The following is a 13400-nucleotide window of genomic DNA, read 5'->3' on the forward strand; positions in this document are numbered from 1 at the left end:
GGATGGTCTCGATCTCCTGACCTCGTGATCCGCCCGTCTCGGCCTCCCAAAGTGCTGGGATTACAGGCTTGAGCCACCACGCCCAGCCGAAGAGATTTTCAAGAAACTTTATTTTACCTTTCAATGTAAAGTCTATGATCCATCTCAAATTAACTTTGTAGTAAGGTATGATGTAGGGGACAGGATTATCATAGAAATTATAACACATATAGTTATCAAGCTAAAGTAAATAATACCTAACTTTTTCCCAGTTAAGAAACTTGGAAAAAGATTAACTCCATTTATACAGCTTCAAACCTGTACGATATTATTGTCATATATTTTAAGTTTCTGCCACATTTTATCTCAGTCATGAAGGTCCTAGTATTTTTGTTTCATATACTTATTTAGCTTTATTAATCCATATACTTAACACATCTTTTGCTCTTTAATATTTCCTACATCACAAATTTCCCATATTAGATTATTTCCCTTTAGTCTGAGGTAACCACTTAGAATTTTTTAATGAGTGTTGAATGAACTGTTATTGTCTAAAATCACTTTTATATTACCACATTCTTAAATTTTCACTGACACGCAATTCTAGGTAGATATAATTTATTTTCTTTCAGCACACTGAAGGTATCATCCTAATATATCACCTTTCACTGTTGAAACAAATCATAATGGAAACTTAAAAATACCTGGAATGGTATAATAATAATTACATATAAAACTTGTAGGTTGAAACAGATTTGGGGCTGGGAAAGAAATTCAATCTGTTGCAGGCATGATAAGCAGAGTGGCTGAGGGAGAAACGTACAAGGGAATTCAAACAAGTCACTAAATACATGGAGGATAATGGGAGCCAAGTTTCTTACTATCAGAGAAGTGAGTTACAAATAAAGAAAAAAAGGCTAGAATAACCCTGTATTACTGGAATGGAACTGGATGTACTAGTATAAACTCACAGCTTTCATTTTATAATAAAAGTAATAGATAAGGAAACAGGCATACAGAGGAGAGGGGGTTGTGTGTGCAATTATGTACATACACATTGTCTGCTGAAAGGGCATAAAGGCAACAGCATCATAGTATCAATAAGCACACCAAGCATACGTATCTTAGTTTCTACATGCTACTCTCTGCTAAAAAGAACCAGGGCCCCTTGGCGAAACGGACAGCTCCAGGGCTTGTGGAAAGAAAATATAAGATTCCTAGAGTATCTTCCTATCTCAGAAAGTGGGTGAATGCTCATGAAATGATGGGATCATGAGAAAAACACACAGGCACCAGCTTAAAATGGTTCTCATGGGCAAGTGTGGGATAATTTGAGTATCAAAATAAACAATGGTAGTGATAGGTTGTGACCCTTTGAGAAGAAAAATCCAAGAGCCCATAATGATATAAATAAATAAATGGAGAAGGGACACTTTTAACTTACCACAGAATTCCAATGAATGAATGTTGAAGTGATGATAGAATTTTTTTCGATCACCAAATTAAAGCTATTTTATTAATAAATTATTCAGGCAAGTATAAACACTAGATCCTAAACTAGAGATATTTACAGTCTCAAAGAATCTCTCCATAATATTTATTAACTGCTTATTAATTAATATGTAAAACACATAAACCAGCAGATACCACCTTAACTAAGTGGTACAAGTTAACATTACAAGTATTGAGACAAATCAACATAATGTGTTTCCTGACAAGCATGAAAAGCGCATCACCTCTGTGGCTTTCCTACATAAAAATCAAATCTGAATCAAATCATGGTAACACAGCAGATAAATTCAATTTGAGGGAAATCTGCAAAGTAACTAGGTTGTACTCTTCAAAAATGTCAGTCATGAAAGAAAGAAAAAATAGAAGAAACACCCTACACTAAAAAAAAATCATTTAAAACATGACAAACACTGAAATAATTTATAAAAGGTTTTCCATCAACATTAATATCTACAGGGACATTCAAAAGCTGTATGTGACAAGGGACAACTCTACATTTTGTGGAACTGTCTTGTACATTACAGAAATAGTAACATACCTGACACCTATCTACTGCATTCCAGAAACAATCCCCAATTACAGTGATGACCCAAGAAAAATCACATAAATTTCCAAAATATCTCTTTGAGAGGCATTTACTATCCCTGTCAAGAACCACTGCCTTCCACAATCTAGTCTTTTCCCTTTCACTCTCGCTCTCAAACACACTGGCCTCCTCCCTTTCCTTTAGCACCCCTCCCTTTCCTTTAACACTCCCTTTCCTTTCACACTCTACCTCAGTAACTGTGGGTGTGCTATTTCTGTCTGGAATGCTCTTGTCACTGATAACTGCCTTACTTTCTCACCTTACTCAGATATTTAATTCAACACCTCTTTCTCAGGTTCTGCATTGACCATTCTGCTTTGTCTCCCTGGCTCTTATCCCACCATCTGACATTTATTTTACCTGTTTGGTTGTTATTCATATACTCTCACTTAATGTAAACTCATGATGTATTTGTCTATTTTGTTCAGTGGTGTGTCCTCAGCCTATAGATGAGTGATGGCACATATCAGGCATTCAATATGTATTTTTAGAATTAATAAATAAATGTTCAACAGTAGGGTAGTGAATAAATTGTTATGTTCATACAACGTGATATCATATACCTAAGTAAAATTACGCTTTTAGAGAAGTTTTAAAGGGAAATCCTAATATATTTAAGTTAAAAAAATAAAAGGTCCAAAACTGTACACAGTGTGGCCAATATGGGTTCCCTAAGAATAAGGCATATCTAGACAAACACTATTTCACAACTACTCAGTTAATAAGACTGAAGAAAGTCAATCATAAGATGGTGAAACATGAGATGGATGAATGACAGTATCACGAAGTACTCACCATAAGTGTGAGAGTAGTCTTATTCAAAAGTTTTAGACTTTTTTTTTTTTTTTTTTTGAGATATAGAGTCTCCCTCTGTCGCCTAGGCTGGAGTGCACTGGCACAATCTTGGCTCACTGCAATCTCCACCTCCCAGGTTCAAGCAATTCTCCTGCCTCAGCTTCCCGAGTAGCTACAATTACAGGCATGCACCATGACACCCAGGTAATTTTTGTATTTTTAGTAGAGACGAGGTTTCAAACGTTGGCCAGGCTGGTCTTGAACTCCAGACCTCAAATGATCCACCCACCTCGGCTTCCCAAAGTGCTAGGATTACAGGCATGAGCCACCATGCCCAGCCGAAAGTTTTAGACTTTTTATCCATAACCCTTAGTGAACATTTTTATCGCTAATTTGGATAAAAATACTTATCAAATATACAAATGGTACAAAGCTGAAAGGGATATTTTAATAAAATAAATGACCAAATTTAGACTAAAAATCATTCCAATAGGCTTGAACACTGATATAAAAGCAATAAAAAGAAATAAAGGAGAGTTAAAAAGTATTATATAGGGCCAGGCATAACGGCTCAAGCCTGTAATCCCAGCACTTTGGGAGGCCGAGGTGGGCGCATCACTTCAGGTCAGGAGTTCAAGTGGCCAACATAGTGAAACCCCATCTCTACTAAAAACACAAAAATCATCTGGGCGTGGTGTCACACGCCACTCACGTAGCTGTAATCCCAGCTACCCAGGAGGCTGAGGCAGGAGAATCACTTGAAGCTGGGACATGGAGTTTGCAGTGAGCCGAGTTCATGCCACTGCACTACAGCCTGGGCAATAAAGTAAGACTCTGTCTCAAAAAAAAAAGAGAATTAAAAAAAAAAAGTATTACATACATACAAGAAATGAGAACAGAAATCTTGGCAGCAGTTCATGGTTTTTGGTTTGGTTTTGTTTTGCTTTTTTCCTACAGCTTTAAGTTTTGAAAGCAGTATATGGTTTTTTTTTTTAATGCCCAATTATGCTGTGACCATTAAAGATCTCACAGTACATTGACAGAAAGAGAATTACTAAATATACTTCATGCTGGTCAGATCAGAAGTGAAATTGTGTTTCATCTAATTTAGGACACCTTATTTTAAGAAAAACACAGACAAACTAGAGTCTACCCAAAGGACTCTTGCTTGCTGAGGGATCTGGAAATATGAACACAAGAAAATAATTTTTAAAAATAGAGAAACACAAATCACTGACAAAACTATGTACTTTTAAACAAATGATGCTATGGTAGTGCTCAGTTTGGCAGAATATATACAAATGGTGCTAAGAGAACCAATTGTCCATTTTATTATTCTTATTATTTTGTCAATTTTGTTTTTCACAAGCATATATGTAAAACCTAAAATCCAATCTAATTTGTACTTTTCAAACACTTTTCCAAAACTGTGATAATCTAAATAAACTATATCACTGGAGAATAGTTTTCTAATAAACTTTGTATGAATCAGGCCATGAAATCCTTGTATGATAACTATATCAATTCTTACAGGATTAATAATAGTAATAATAGCTACCAGTTATTGAGTACTAACTAGATATCACACATTCTGCTAAGCATTTTATAGGCATTATCTCACATAATCCACACCAAAACCCTCTAAGATAGGCATTATTATATCCTATTATTAAGCAAAATAGCAGACAAAATACCTTAACCACAGGAGAATGAATAAATTATTATGTAATCACACACTGAAATACTGTACAGTAATAAAGAATAAATGAAAACTATGCACATCTACATAGAAGCAGCTCAAAACCCTAAGACTGTGTGAAACACCCAGTTTTCAAAAGAATATGTATCTTATTGATTCCATCTATAGAGTTCAAAACCATACTGAAGAGCAGGAAAATCATTATATATCAAAATAAGAAATAAAAAAGATATGACTGGTAAAGGAGAAACAAAGAACTTCAACAGTATTTAGTAATGTTCTATTTCTCAAGCTGGATAGTCAATATACGGGAATTATTATTTACTTGCTGCTATTCTTTACATAAATGGTTCATATATACTCTTTTCTACATATGAAATAGTAGAAGGAAAATATGTACTATTAAAATGAAAGTCATTTATACATAAGCTATTATAGCTGTGTACTCAAGCATTTAAAATAAACATTTGAAAATAGCTGGACTTCATTTAGATTTCAAGATACCACTTTCAAGAGAAAATAAGGGTGACATTCAGTCTTCTCTGCTCTAAAAAAATATTGATAAAACAAGCAAATCAGTTCTTATTTTTCTAAGAAGATAAATTTTTCAAAATATGAACTTGGAATGAATAAAAACTTTACATATCTAGACTGTAAGTATCTAATACTTACATCTTAACTTTTGAAAAATTAAGATGCCAGCCTAGGCACAGTGGCTTATGCCTGTAATCCCAACATTTTGGGAGGCCAAGGCAAGAGGATCACTTGAGTCCAAGCGTTCAAGACCAGCCTGGGCAATGTAGAGAGACCCTGTCTCCGGAAAAATTTAAAAATTAGCCAAGCAGGGTGGTACACACATGTGGTCCCAGTTACTTGAGAGGCTGAGGTGGGAGGATTCCTTGAGCCTAAGAGTTCAAGGCTGCAGTGAGCTGGGATTGCACTGCTGCACTTCAGCCTGGTCAACAGAGCAAGACTGTCTCAAAAACAAAACCAAAAAAGGCTCCTTACACTTTAGCCAAATATTATCAGCAATTCAACTGATGCCCAAGTAAGAGATCCAAATTCCATCACCCATTCTTTCATATTTACTTTTTTCATTTCCAGATTTCTTTTATACCTTGGACAAGTCAGTTGTTCTCCCATGACCAAACAACTCTGCCTTGATCTCTTCTACTTTCCTCCTGTCATCTTCATTTAATTCTGAAATGGAGTATCCACAATCATGTGCTAAATTGAACTTCAGATTCCAGGCTGGAGAGAAAGCATACACTTGAGATAATACAATGCAAAAGTAATAATTTGGCAACAATTGCAAGAACACAGAAGATCATCAATATATGCAATGTAATACCCACCGCAATGCTTAGTATGTCTTCTTAACTATGACAACCTATCAGAAATTCTTGACAGAGATCATTTCACTGCAAAGTCTGATTTTCTTAAGCCATGCTCTATAGATAATTCTACAAAAAAGCCACTTTAAATCTGGTATTCAATCATATTTATCTTAATCCTCCTTCTAATCAAGAGTCCCTTTGCCTCTCCCTTTAGTTCCTGCTACAATTACTCACAATTTATAAAAGTAATAAATACAACTTGGAGGGTTTTTTTTTAAGAATAAAAAGGTGCAAGGAACAGTGTAGGAAGTTAACCTCAAGGGACGATTTCTAGGTAGGCCTAAATTGCTTTTAAATTGCCTCCCAAAATATATTCCCCATATTGTCTTACAGATTTTTGTTTTTAATGGAGTTCTATTAGAAAGTAATGAGATTTATAAATATTCTCTTTTAAACCTCTAATCCAAGTTTTAGTATAAAATACATTGATTTTTTTTTCAAATGTCTGAGAACACCACCAAGAGTTTTATTAGAAAAGGGAAAGAGAAAATATATGTAGTTTTAGGACAAAAAGCAAATTAGAGCACAGCAAATTGGAGGCTTTTTCTGCCTTCACAATAAGGATACTATAATGGGAGGATTAGGGAAACATGATAGCTTTAGGAGCTCAGGAGCCCAAGCGACCTCTTTACTCTCTGTCATACATCAGAATCTACTTCTAAAAACAAGAACCTAAACTCAGGCTGGTACTAATACTGTAACTTAACTACATTATTGGTTAAATAGACTTTTATAGATTGTGAGAAGAAATATAATCACTCTAACAATTCTATTGGAAAATACATTTAGGACTACAAACATCTAACTTCATTTTTTTTTTCTTGATCTTGTTTTTATTTTTCATTGGCTAGGCTCCCTCAAATCATACATATCTAACTTTAAATAAATTATTAAGCTATAACGTTTATAAGCCTGAACCTTTTTTCTTACCGTGTGCTCGTACCCGGCTTTCCTCTTCCTCTGCATTTCTGAGTATTTCTTTAGCATGATTCAGTGAGGATTCACATTGCAGAAGGTTTTTCACATGTGCAGCCAGTGAGTCTACACTGCTACCCCCACCATCCTCACTCTCTGACACACCCTCTTCCTCTCTGCTATCTGTTATACTTGTCTTGGGTGAAACATATGGAAAGAAGTTTAGAAGAACATCGGAAACTGATTCCAAAGACTCTGGTAAATTACTGTCCCACGAGCAGGAACCATTTCCATCACTGGCATCACTACTTGAATCACTTTTAATGACAGTCATCATAGGGATAATAATTTTATTCCCAATGGTTCCACTACACCCTTCAGGTTCAGACCTCATTACAGATTTGGCTGCTTGATATCGCCTAAGAGTTTCTTCTAATGCCATACTGACTTTGCTCTCTGCTTCCTGTAGAGGACTTCTTACTGTAGTTGAACTAATAAACTCCCAATTTTCAATGCCTCTCTGGCATTTCAAATTCGTCTGTGTGCCAGTATCCTTCTGTATGCACCTGCTGCTTGGGCTTTCCTCTGTGAATGGCTGTCTCTGAAGCAAATCACCATTAGATACGTCAGTGGAAGAGGGTTCTTTGAAGCAAACCACCTTCTTAGATTGTATAAATGAAATATCACTAATATCTCTGAAAGGGGCAAGGGGAGCAGGAAAATTGCATCGTTTCAGTGCTATATTTTCTGCCTCCATCAAAAGTGTCCGAATTTCCTTAAGAGTTTTAGAACTATTTTCTGCATCCTGGATTTCTTCAGAGCCAAGATCTCTAAAACCTGCAGATTCTGGTTTATTTATTACAACTCTGTCATCAGCCTGAGAATTTAAAAGCACATTATTTGAGCTAACACTGGAGTCAGAAGAATTCAAATTATCTATCAGCCTTTGGACATGTTCTGAAACAAGCTTGTGATTCTCACCATGTGAGTAAGTACCAGAGGGAACTGTGTGTAATTCAGTAATTTGATCAGCTTGCCCAAAAGCACTTGAGACCTTTAGAGCATCTTCAGTTAGACGTCTATCTGGCGAATCCTTTTGATAGAAAATACCCAGTTTCTCTCGGTGTGAAAAGGAACTAGGAAGAGCTGTTGGTAATACTGTTTTCTGACTAGGTGGTCCAGGAATTGTTGAAGTCTTCAGCACATCTTCAGTTACACGTCTACCTGGCAATTCCTGTGGACTGAAAATACTTGATTTCTCTCTGTGAAAATAAGAACTAGAGAGAGGTATTGGTTTTCCAGTATTCACATCAGTTAGTTCAGGGACAGCTGAAATCTTTAGAATACCTTTACTTTGATCTCTATCTGGCAACTGGTGTTGAAATAAAATATCGGGCTTTACTGTTTGAGAATAGGAACTATGAAAAGCTGTCTGGGATGGAGTCTTCTGGTCATTTGGTGCAATCACAGTTGAAATCTTGGGCTTCTCTATTTGTGAGTAGGAACTAAGGGTAGCTGCTGGAAACTCAGTTTTCTGGTCATGTGGTATGTGCACAGTTGAAATCTTGAGTTTCTCTTTATGTGAATGTGAGTAGGAACTAGACGGTCCTATTGGTATCCCAGTCTTCTGCTCTGCTAGTATAGAAACAGGTGAAACTTTCAGAGCCTCTTCTGTGAGATGACTGTCTGGTAACTCCTGTTGAGAGATAACACTGGGCTTCTCTCTATGTGAGTAGTAACTTAAAGGTACTGTTGGTACCTCAGCCTTCTGGTCACCTTGTCCAGGAACAACAAAAACATTTAAAGCTTCTTCAGTAACATCTGGCAACTCCTGCTGATGAAAAATACTGGGCTTCTCTCTATTTGAGTAGGAACTAGAGGATGCTATTTGTATCCCAGTCTTCTGGTCAGCAGGCCCAGGAACCCCTACTGCTTTCAAAGTTACTTCAGTAAGATCTGGCAACTCCTGCTGATAAGAAATGACAGACTGCTCTCTCTGTGGGTATGAATTAGAGGACAGGATGTTTATTCCAGTCTTCTGGTCAGCTGGTCCAGGAACTCTTAAAATTTTCAAACCTGCTTCAGTAAAACGTGGCACCTCTTGCTGGTAGGAAATAATAGGCTTCTCTCTATGTGAGTAGGAAGTAGAGGTTACTGTCGATAACCCACTCTTCTGGTCAGCTGGTCCAGGAACATCTGAAACTTTCAGAGCCTTTTCAGTTAGATGACTATCTGGCAACTCTTGTTGGTAAGAAGTATTAGGCTTTTCTGTATGTGAATAGAAAGAGGAGGTTACAGTAGATAACCCAGTCTTCTGGTCAGCTGGTTGAGGAACAGCTGAAACTTTCAGAGCTTCTTTAGTTAGCTGACTGTCTGGCAGGGCCTGTTGGTAGAAGACAACGGGCTTCTCTCTATGTGAGTATAAATTAGAGGATACTGATGGTGTCTCAGTCTTCTGGGCATCTGGTCCAGGAACAGGTGGAACTTTCAGAGCTTCTTCAGGTAAATGACTGTCTGATAGGGTCTGTTGGTAGAAAATGACAGGCTTCCCCCTATTTGGGTAGGGAGTAGAATGTACTGGTATTGTCTCAGTCTTCTGGTCAGCTGGTCCAGGAGCAGCTGTAACTTTCACAACATCTTTATTTAGAGGACTGTCTAGCAGAGCCTGCTGGTAGAAAGTAATGGGCTTCTCTCCAAGTGCACTGGAACCTAAAGGTCCTGTTGGTATCTCAGTCTTCTTTTCAGTAGGTCCAGAACCAATGGAAACTTTCAGAGCCTCTTCAGGTAGATGACCATCTGCAAAGGCCTGTTTGTAGATAATAATGGGCTTCTCTCCAAGTGAGTAGGAAGTAGAGGTTATGGTTGGTATGCCAGTTGTCTGGTCAGCTGGTCCAGGAGCAGATGAAACTCTGAGAGCCTCTTCAGGTATTTGACTACCTAGCAATGCCGGTTGGTAGAAACCGCCAGGCTTTGCTCTATGTTGCGAGTAGGAAGGAGAGGTTACAGTTGGTGAGCCAGTTGTCTGGTCAACTGGTCCAGGAGCAACTGAAACTTTCAGAGACTCTCCAGGTAGATGACCATCTGGAAAGGCCTGTTTGTAGATAACAATGGGCTTCTCTCCAAATGAGCTGGAAGGAGAGGTTATAGTTGTTGTGCCAATCGTTTGGTCAACTGGTCCAGGAGCAACTGAAACTTTCAAAGCCTCTTCAGGTAGATGACTATGTGGCAAGACCTGTTGGTAGAAAATACCAGGCTTCTCTGTGTGTGAATAGAAAGTAGAGGGTAAAGTTGGTATCCCAGTCTTCTGATCAGCTGGTCCAGGAACCGCTGAAACGTTCTTCGCCTCTTCAGTTAGATGACTACTTGGCAACGACTGTTGGTAGAAAATGCTGGGCTTCTCTCTATGTTGTGAGTAGGAAGTAGAGGTTGCAGTTGGTGTGCCAGTTGTCTGGTCAACTGGTTCATAGGCAACTGAAATTTTCAGAGCCTCTTCAGTTAGATGACTATGTGGCAAGACCTGTTGGTAGAAAACACCAGGCTTCTCTGTGTGTGAGTAGAAAGTAGAGGTTGAAGTTGGTGTCCCAGTGTTCTGGTCAACTGGTCCAGGAACCGCTGAAACTTTCCGTGCCTCTTCAGTTAGATGACTACTTGGCAACGACTGTTGGTAGAAAATTCTGGGCTTCTCTCTATGTTGTGAGTAGGAAGTAGAGGTTGCAGCTGGTGTGCCAGTTGTTTGGTCAACTGGTTCATAGGCAACTGAAATTTTCAGAGCCTCTTCAGTTGGATGGTTATCTGGTAAGACCTGTTGGTAGAAAATACCAGGCTTCTCTGTGTGTGAGTAGGAAGTAGAGGTTGGAGTTGGTGTCCCAGTCTTCTGGTCAGCTGGTTCAGGAACAGGTGAAACTTTCTGTGCCTCTTCAGGTGTATGACTACCTGGCAAGGTCTGTTGATAGAAAATACCAGGCTTCTCCGTTTGTGAGTAGAAAGTAGAAAGTACTCTTGGTATCCAAGTCTTCTGGTCACCTGGTCCAATAACAGCTGAAACTTTCTGAGCCTCTTCAGGTATATGAGTACCTGGCAAGGCCTGTTGGTGGAAAATGCTGGGCTTTTCTCTATATTGTGAGTAGGAAGTTGAGGTTACAGTTGGTGTGCCAGTCTTCTGGTCTGCTGGTCCAGGAGCTACTGAAATTTTCAGAGCCTCTTTAGGCAGATGACTCTCTGGCAAGGTCTGTTGGTAGAAAATACCAGGCTTCTCTCTTTGTGAGTAGAAACTAGAAGGTACTGCTGGTGTGTCAGTCGTGTGGTCAGCTGGTCCAGGGAAGGCTGAAACTTTCAGACTCTCTTCAGGTAGACGGCTGTCTGATAACACCTGTGGGTACAAAACACTAGGCTTCTCCCTCTGTGGGTAAGAACTAGACTGTACTGTTGGTATCTCAGTCTTCTGGTCAGCTGGTCCAGGGCCAGCTGAAACTTTCACAGCCTTTTCAGTTGGATGACTATCTGGTAACTCATGCTGATATAAAATACTGGGGTTCTCTCTATGTGAGAAGGAACCTGAAGGTACTGTTGGTGTTGGGACAGTCTTCTGGTCAGTCAGTCCAGGAATAGCAGACGTTTTCAGAGATTCTCTAGGTAGATCACTGTCTGGCAACTCTTGCTGGTAGAAAATACTAGATTTCTCGCTATGTGAGTGAGAATTAGAGGACACTGTTGGTGTCCCAGTCTTCTGGGCAGCCAATACAGAAATAGTTGAAACCTTCAGAGCTTCCTCAGGGAAAAGAAAGTCTGGCAGGGTCTGCTGGGAAAAAGTAATGGGCCTCTCTCTGTGTGAGTAGAAACTAGATGGTGCTGAGGGTATCCCAGTCTTCTGATCACCGGGTCCAGGAACAACTGATAGTTTCAGAGCCTCTTCAGTTAGATGACTATTGGGTAAGGTCTGCTGATAGAAAGCACCAGGCTTTTCTCCAAGTGAAGAGGACACAGAGGAAGTAGAGGTTACAGTTGGTGTCCCTGTCTTTCCGTCAGAGGTTACAGCTGTCCCTATGTCTGGACCAGCTGAATTTTTCAGAACCTCTTCGGGTAGTTGGCTGTCCAGCAAGGCCTGTTGGTAGAAAATAAGGAGCTTCTCTCTGTGTGAGTATGCATTAGAGGGTACTGTTGGTAGGCCAGTCTTCTGGTCAGCTGGTCCAGCAACAGCTGAAACTTTCAGACCCTCTTCAGGTAGATGACTGTCTGCTAACACGTGTGGGTACAAAATACTAGGCTTTTCTCTCTGTGAGTAAGAACTAGACTGTACTGCTGGTATCTCAGTCTTCTGGTCAGCTGGTCCAGGAGTGACCGAAACTTTAAGAGTCTCTTCAGTTTGATGACTATCTGGGAACTCTTGTTGGTAAAAAATACCAGGCTTCTCTCTGTGTGAGTGGGGAATAGAGAGTACTGTTGCTGTCCCAGTCTTCTGGTCAGCTGGTCCAGACATAGCTGAAACTTTCAGAGCCTGATCAGTTAGATGACCATCTGGCAAGGTCTGTCGATAGAAAAAGAGGAGGTCCTCTCCATGTGAGTGGGATGTAGAGGATACTGTAGGTATTCCAGTTTTCTGCTCCACTGGGCCAGGAGCAGCTGAAACTTTCAAAGGCTCTTCAGTTAAGTTACTCTCTGGTAACTCTTGTTGGTAAAAAATACCAGGCTTCTCTCTATGTGAGTAGGAAGTAGAAGTTAGAGTTGGTAAGCCAGTTGTCTGGTCAGTTGGCCCAGGAACAGTTAAAACTTTCAAAGCCTCTTCAGTTAGATGACTGTCTGGCAAGCCCTGCTGGTAGAAAATACTAGGCTTCCCCCTGTGTGAGTAGGAACTAGAGAGTACTGTTGGTGTTGCAGTCTTCTGGTAAGCTGGTTCAGGAATAGCTGTGACTTTCAGAGTCTCTTCAGTTAGATGAGTATCTGCTAATGGCCTTTGGTTGAGAGTACCAGTGTGTTGACCAGTAGTAGTTTCTAGAGGAGAACTTACAGTCAACTGAGACAGGTCCTCAAGGGACAAGGATAAATGAGATCCAATGTCTGAATCAACAGGAGTGGTAGTGATGCCTGACTTCAAGTTGGAATCAGTAACTTTAGCTATGCCTCCTTTAGAAGCATCTCCTAAAGAAAAAGAGATTTTAATATATAAAATTTTCTATTTTAAAATTCTATGTGCTGAAAAAAAGCAAGCTTTGAGCCTTTAAAAAGTTTCTAGAAATGAATCCTAAGGAAACAGCCATCAAAGGAGACAAATATTTGCACACAAATATATTAATTAGAAAACCAAAGTAAAAATATTTTAAATCTTCAACAACAGAGTAATGGTTATAAACAACAGTATATCCAGCAGATGAAATATTATAAGGATCTTAAAACTTGGATTTTTAGAGAATTATCAATGAGATGGGATAATGCTGTTGGGTCTAGGATTTGATTTCACCCCATTTACAATCTGTTATTGTGTCTTGTAGGCTAGCATAAGACATAAGGTCTTCAGTCAGAG

At 39.1% G+C, this 13400-nt stretch overlaps 1 protein-coding gene across 1 annotated transcript in view; it reads right to left on the reverse strand.

The window, feature by feature from the left end:
- Positions 1-13400, reverse strand: part of ALMS1 (Alstrom syndrome protein 1) — a 217901-nt gene that overhangs the window by 143151 nt on the left and 61350 nt on the right. The window contains exons 8-9 of the mRNA XM_011945507.1: positions 6899-13018; positions 5689-5822 (exon numbers count right to left, since the gene is read on the reverse strand). Of these exons, the coding sequence (XP_011800897.1) occupies positions 5689-5822; positions 6899-13018 (6254 nt within the window). The remainder of the gene's footprint in view (positions 1-5688; positions 5823-6898; positions 13019-13400) is intronic.

Source organism: Colobus angolensis, unplaced genomic scaffold (assembly GCF_000951035.1).
Source record: "Colobus angolensis palliatus isolate OR3802 unplaced genomic scaffold, Cang.pa_1.0 Scaffold24, whole genome shotgun sequence".
NCBI lineage: Eukaryota > Metazoa > Chordata > Mammalia > Primates > Cercopithecidae > Colobus > Colobus angolensis.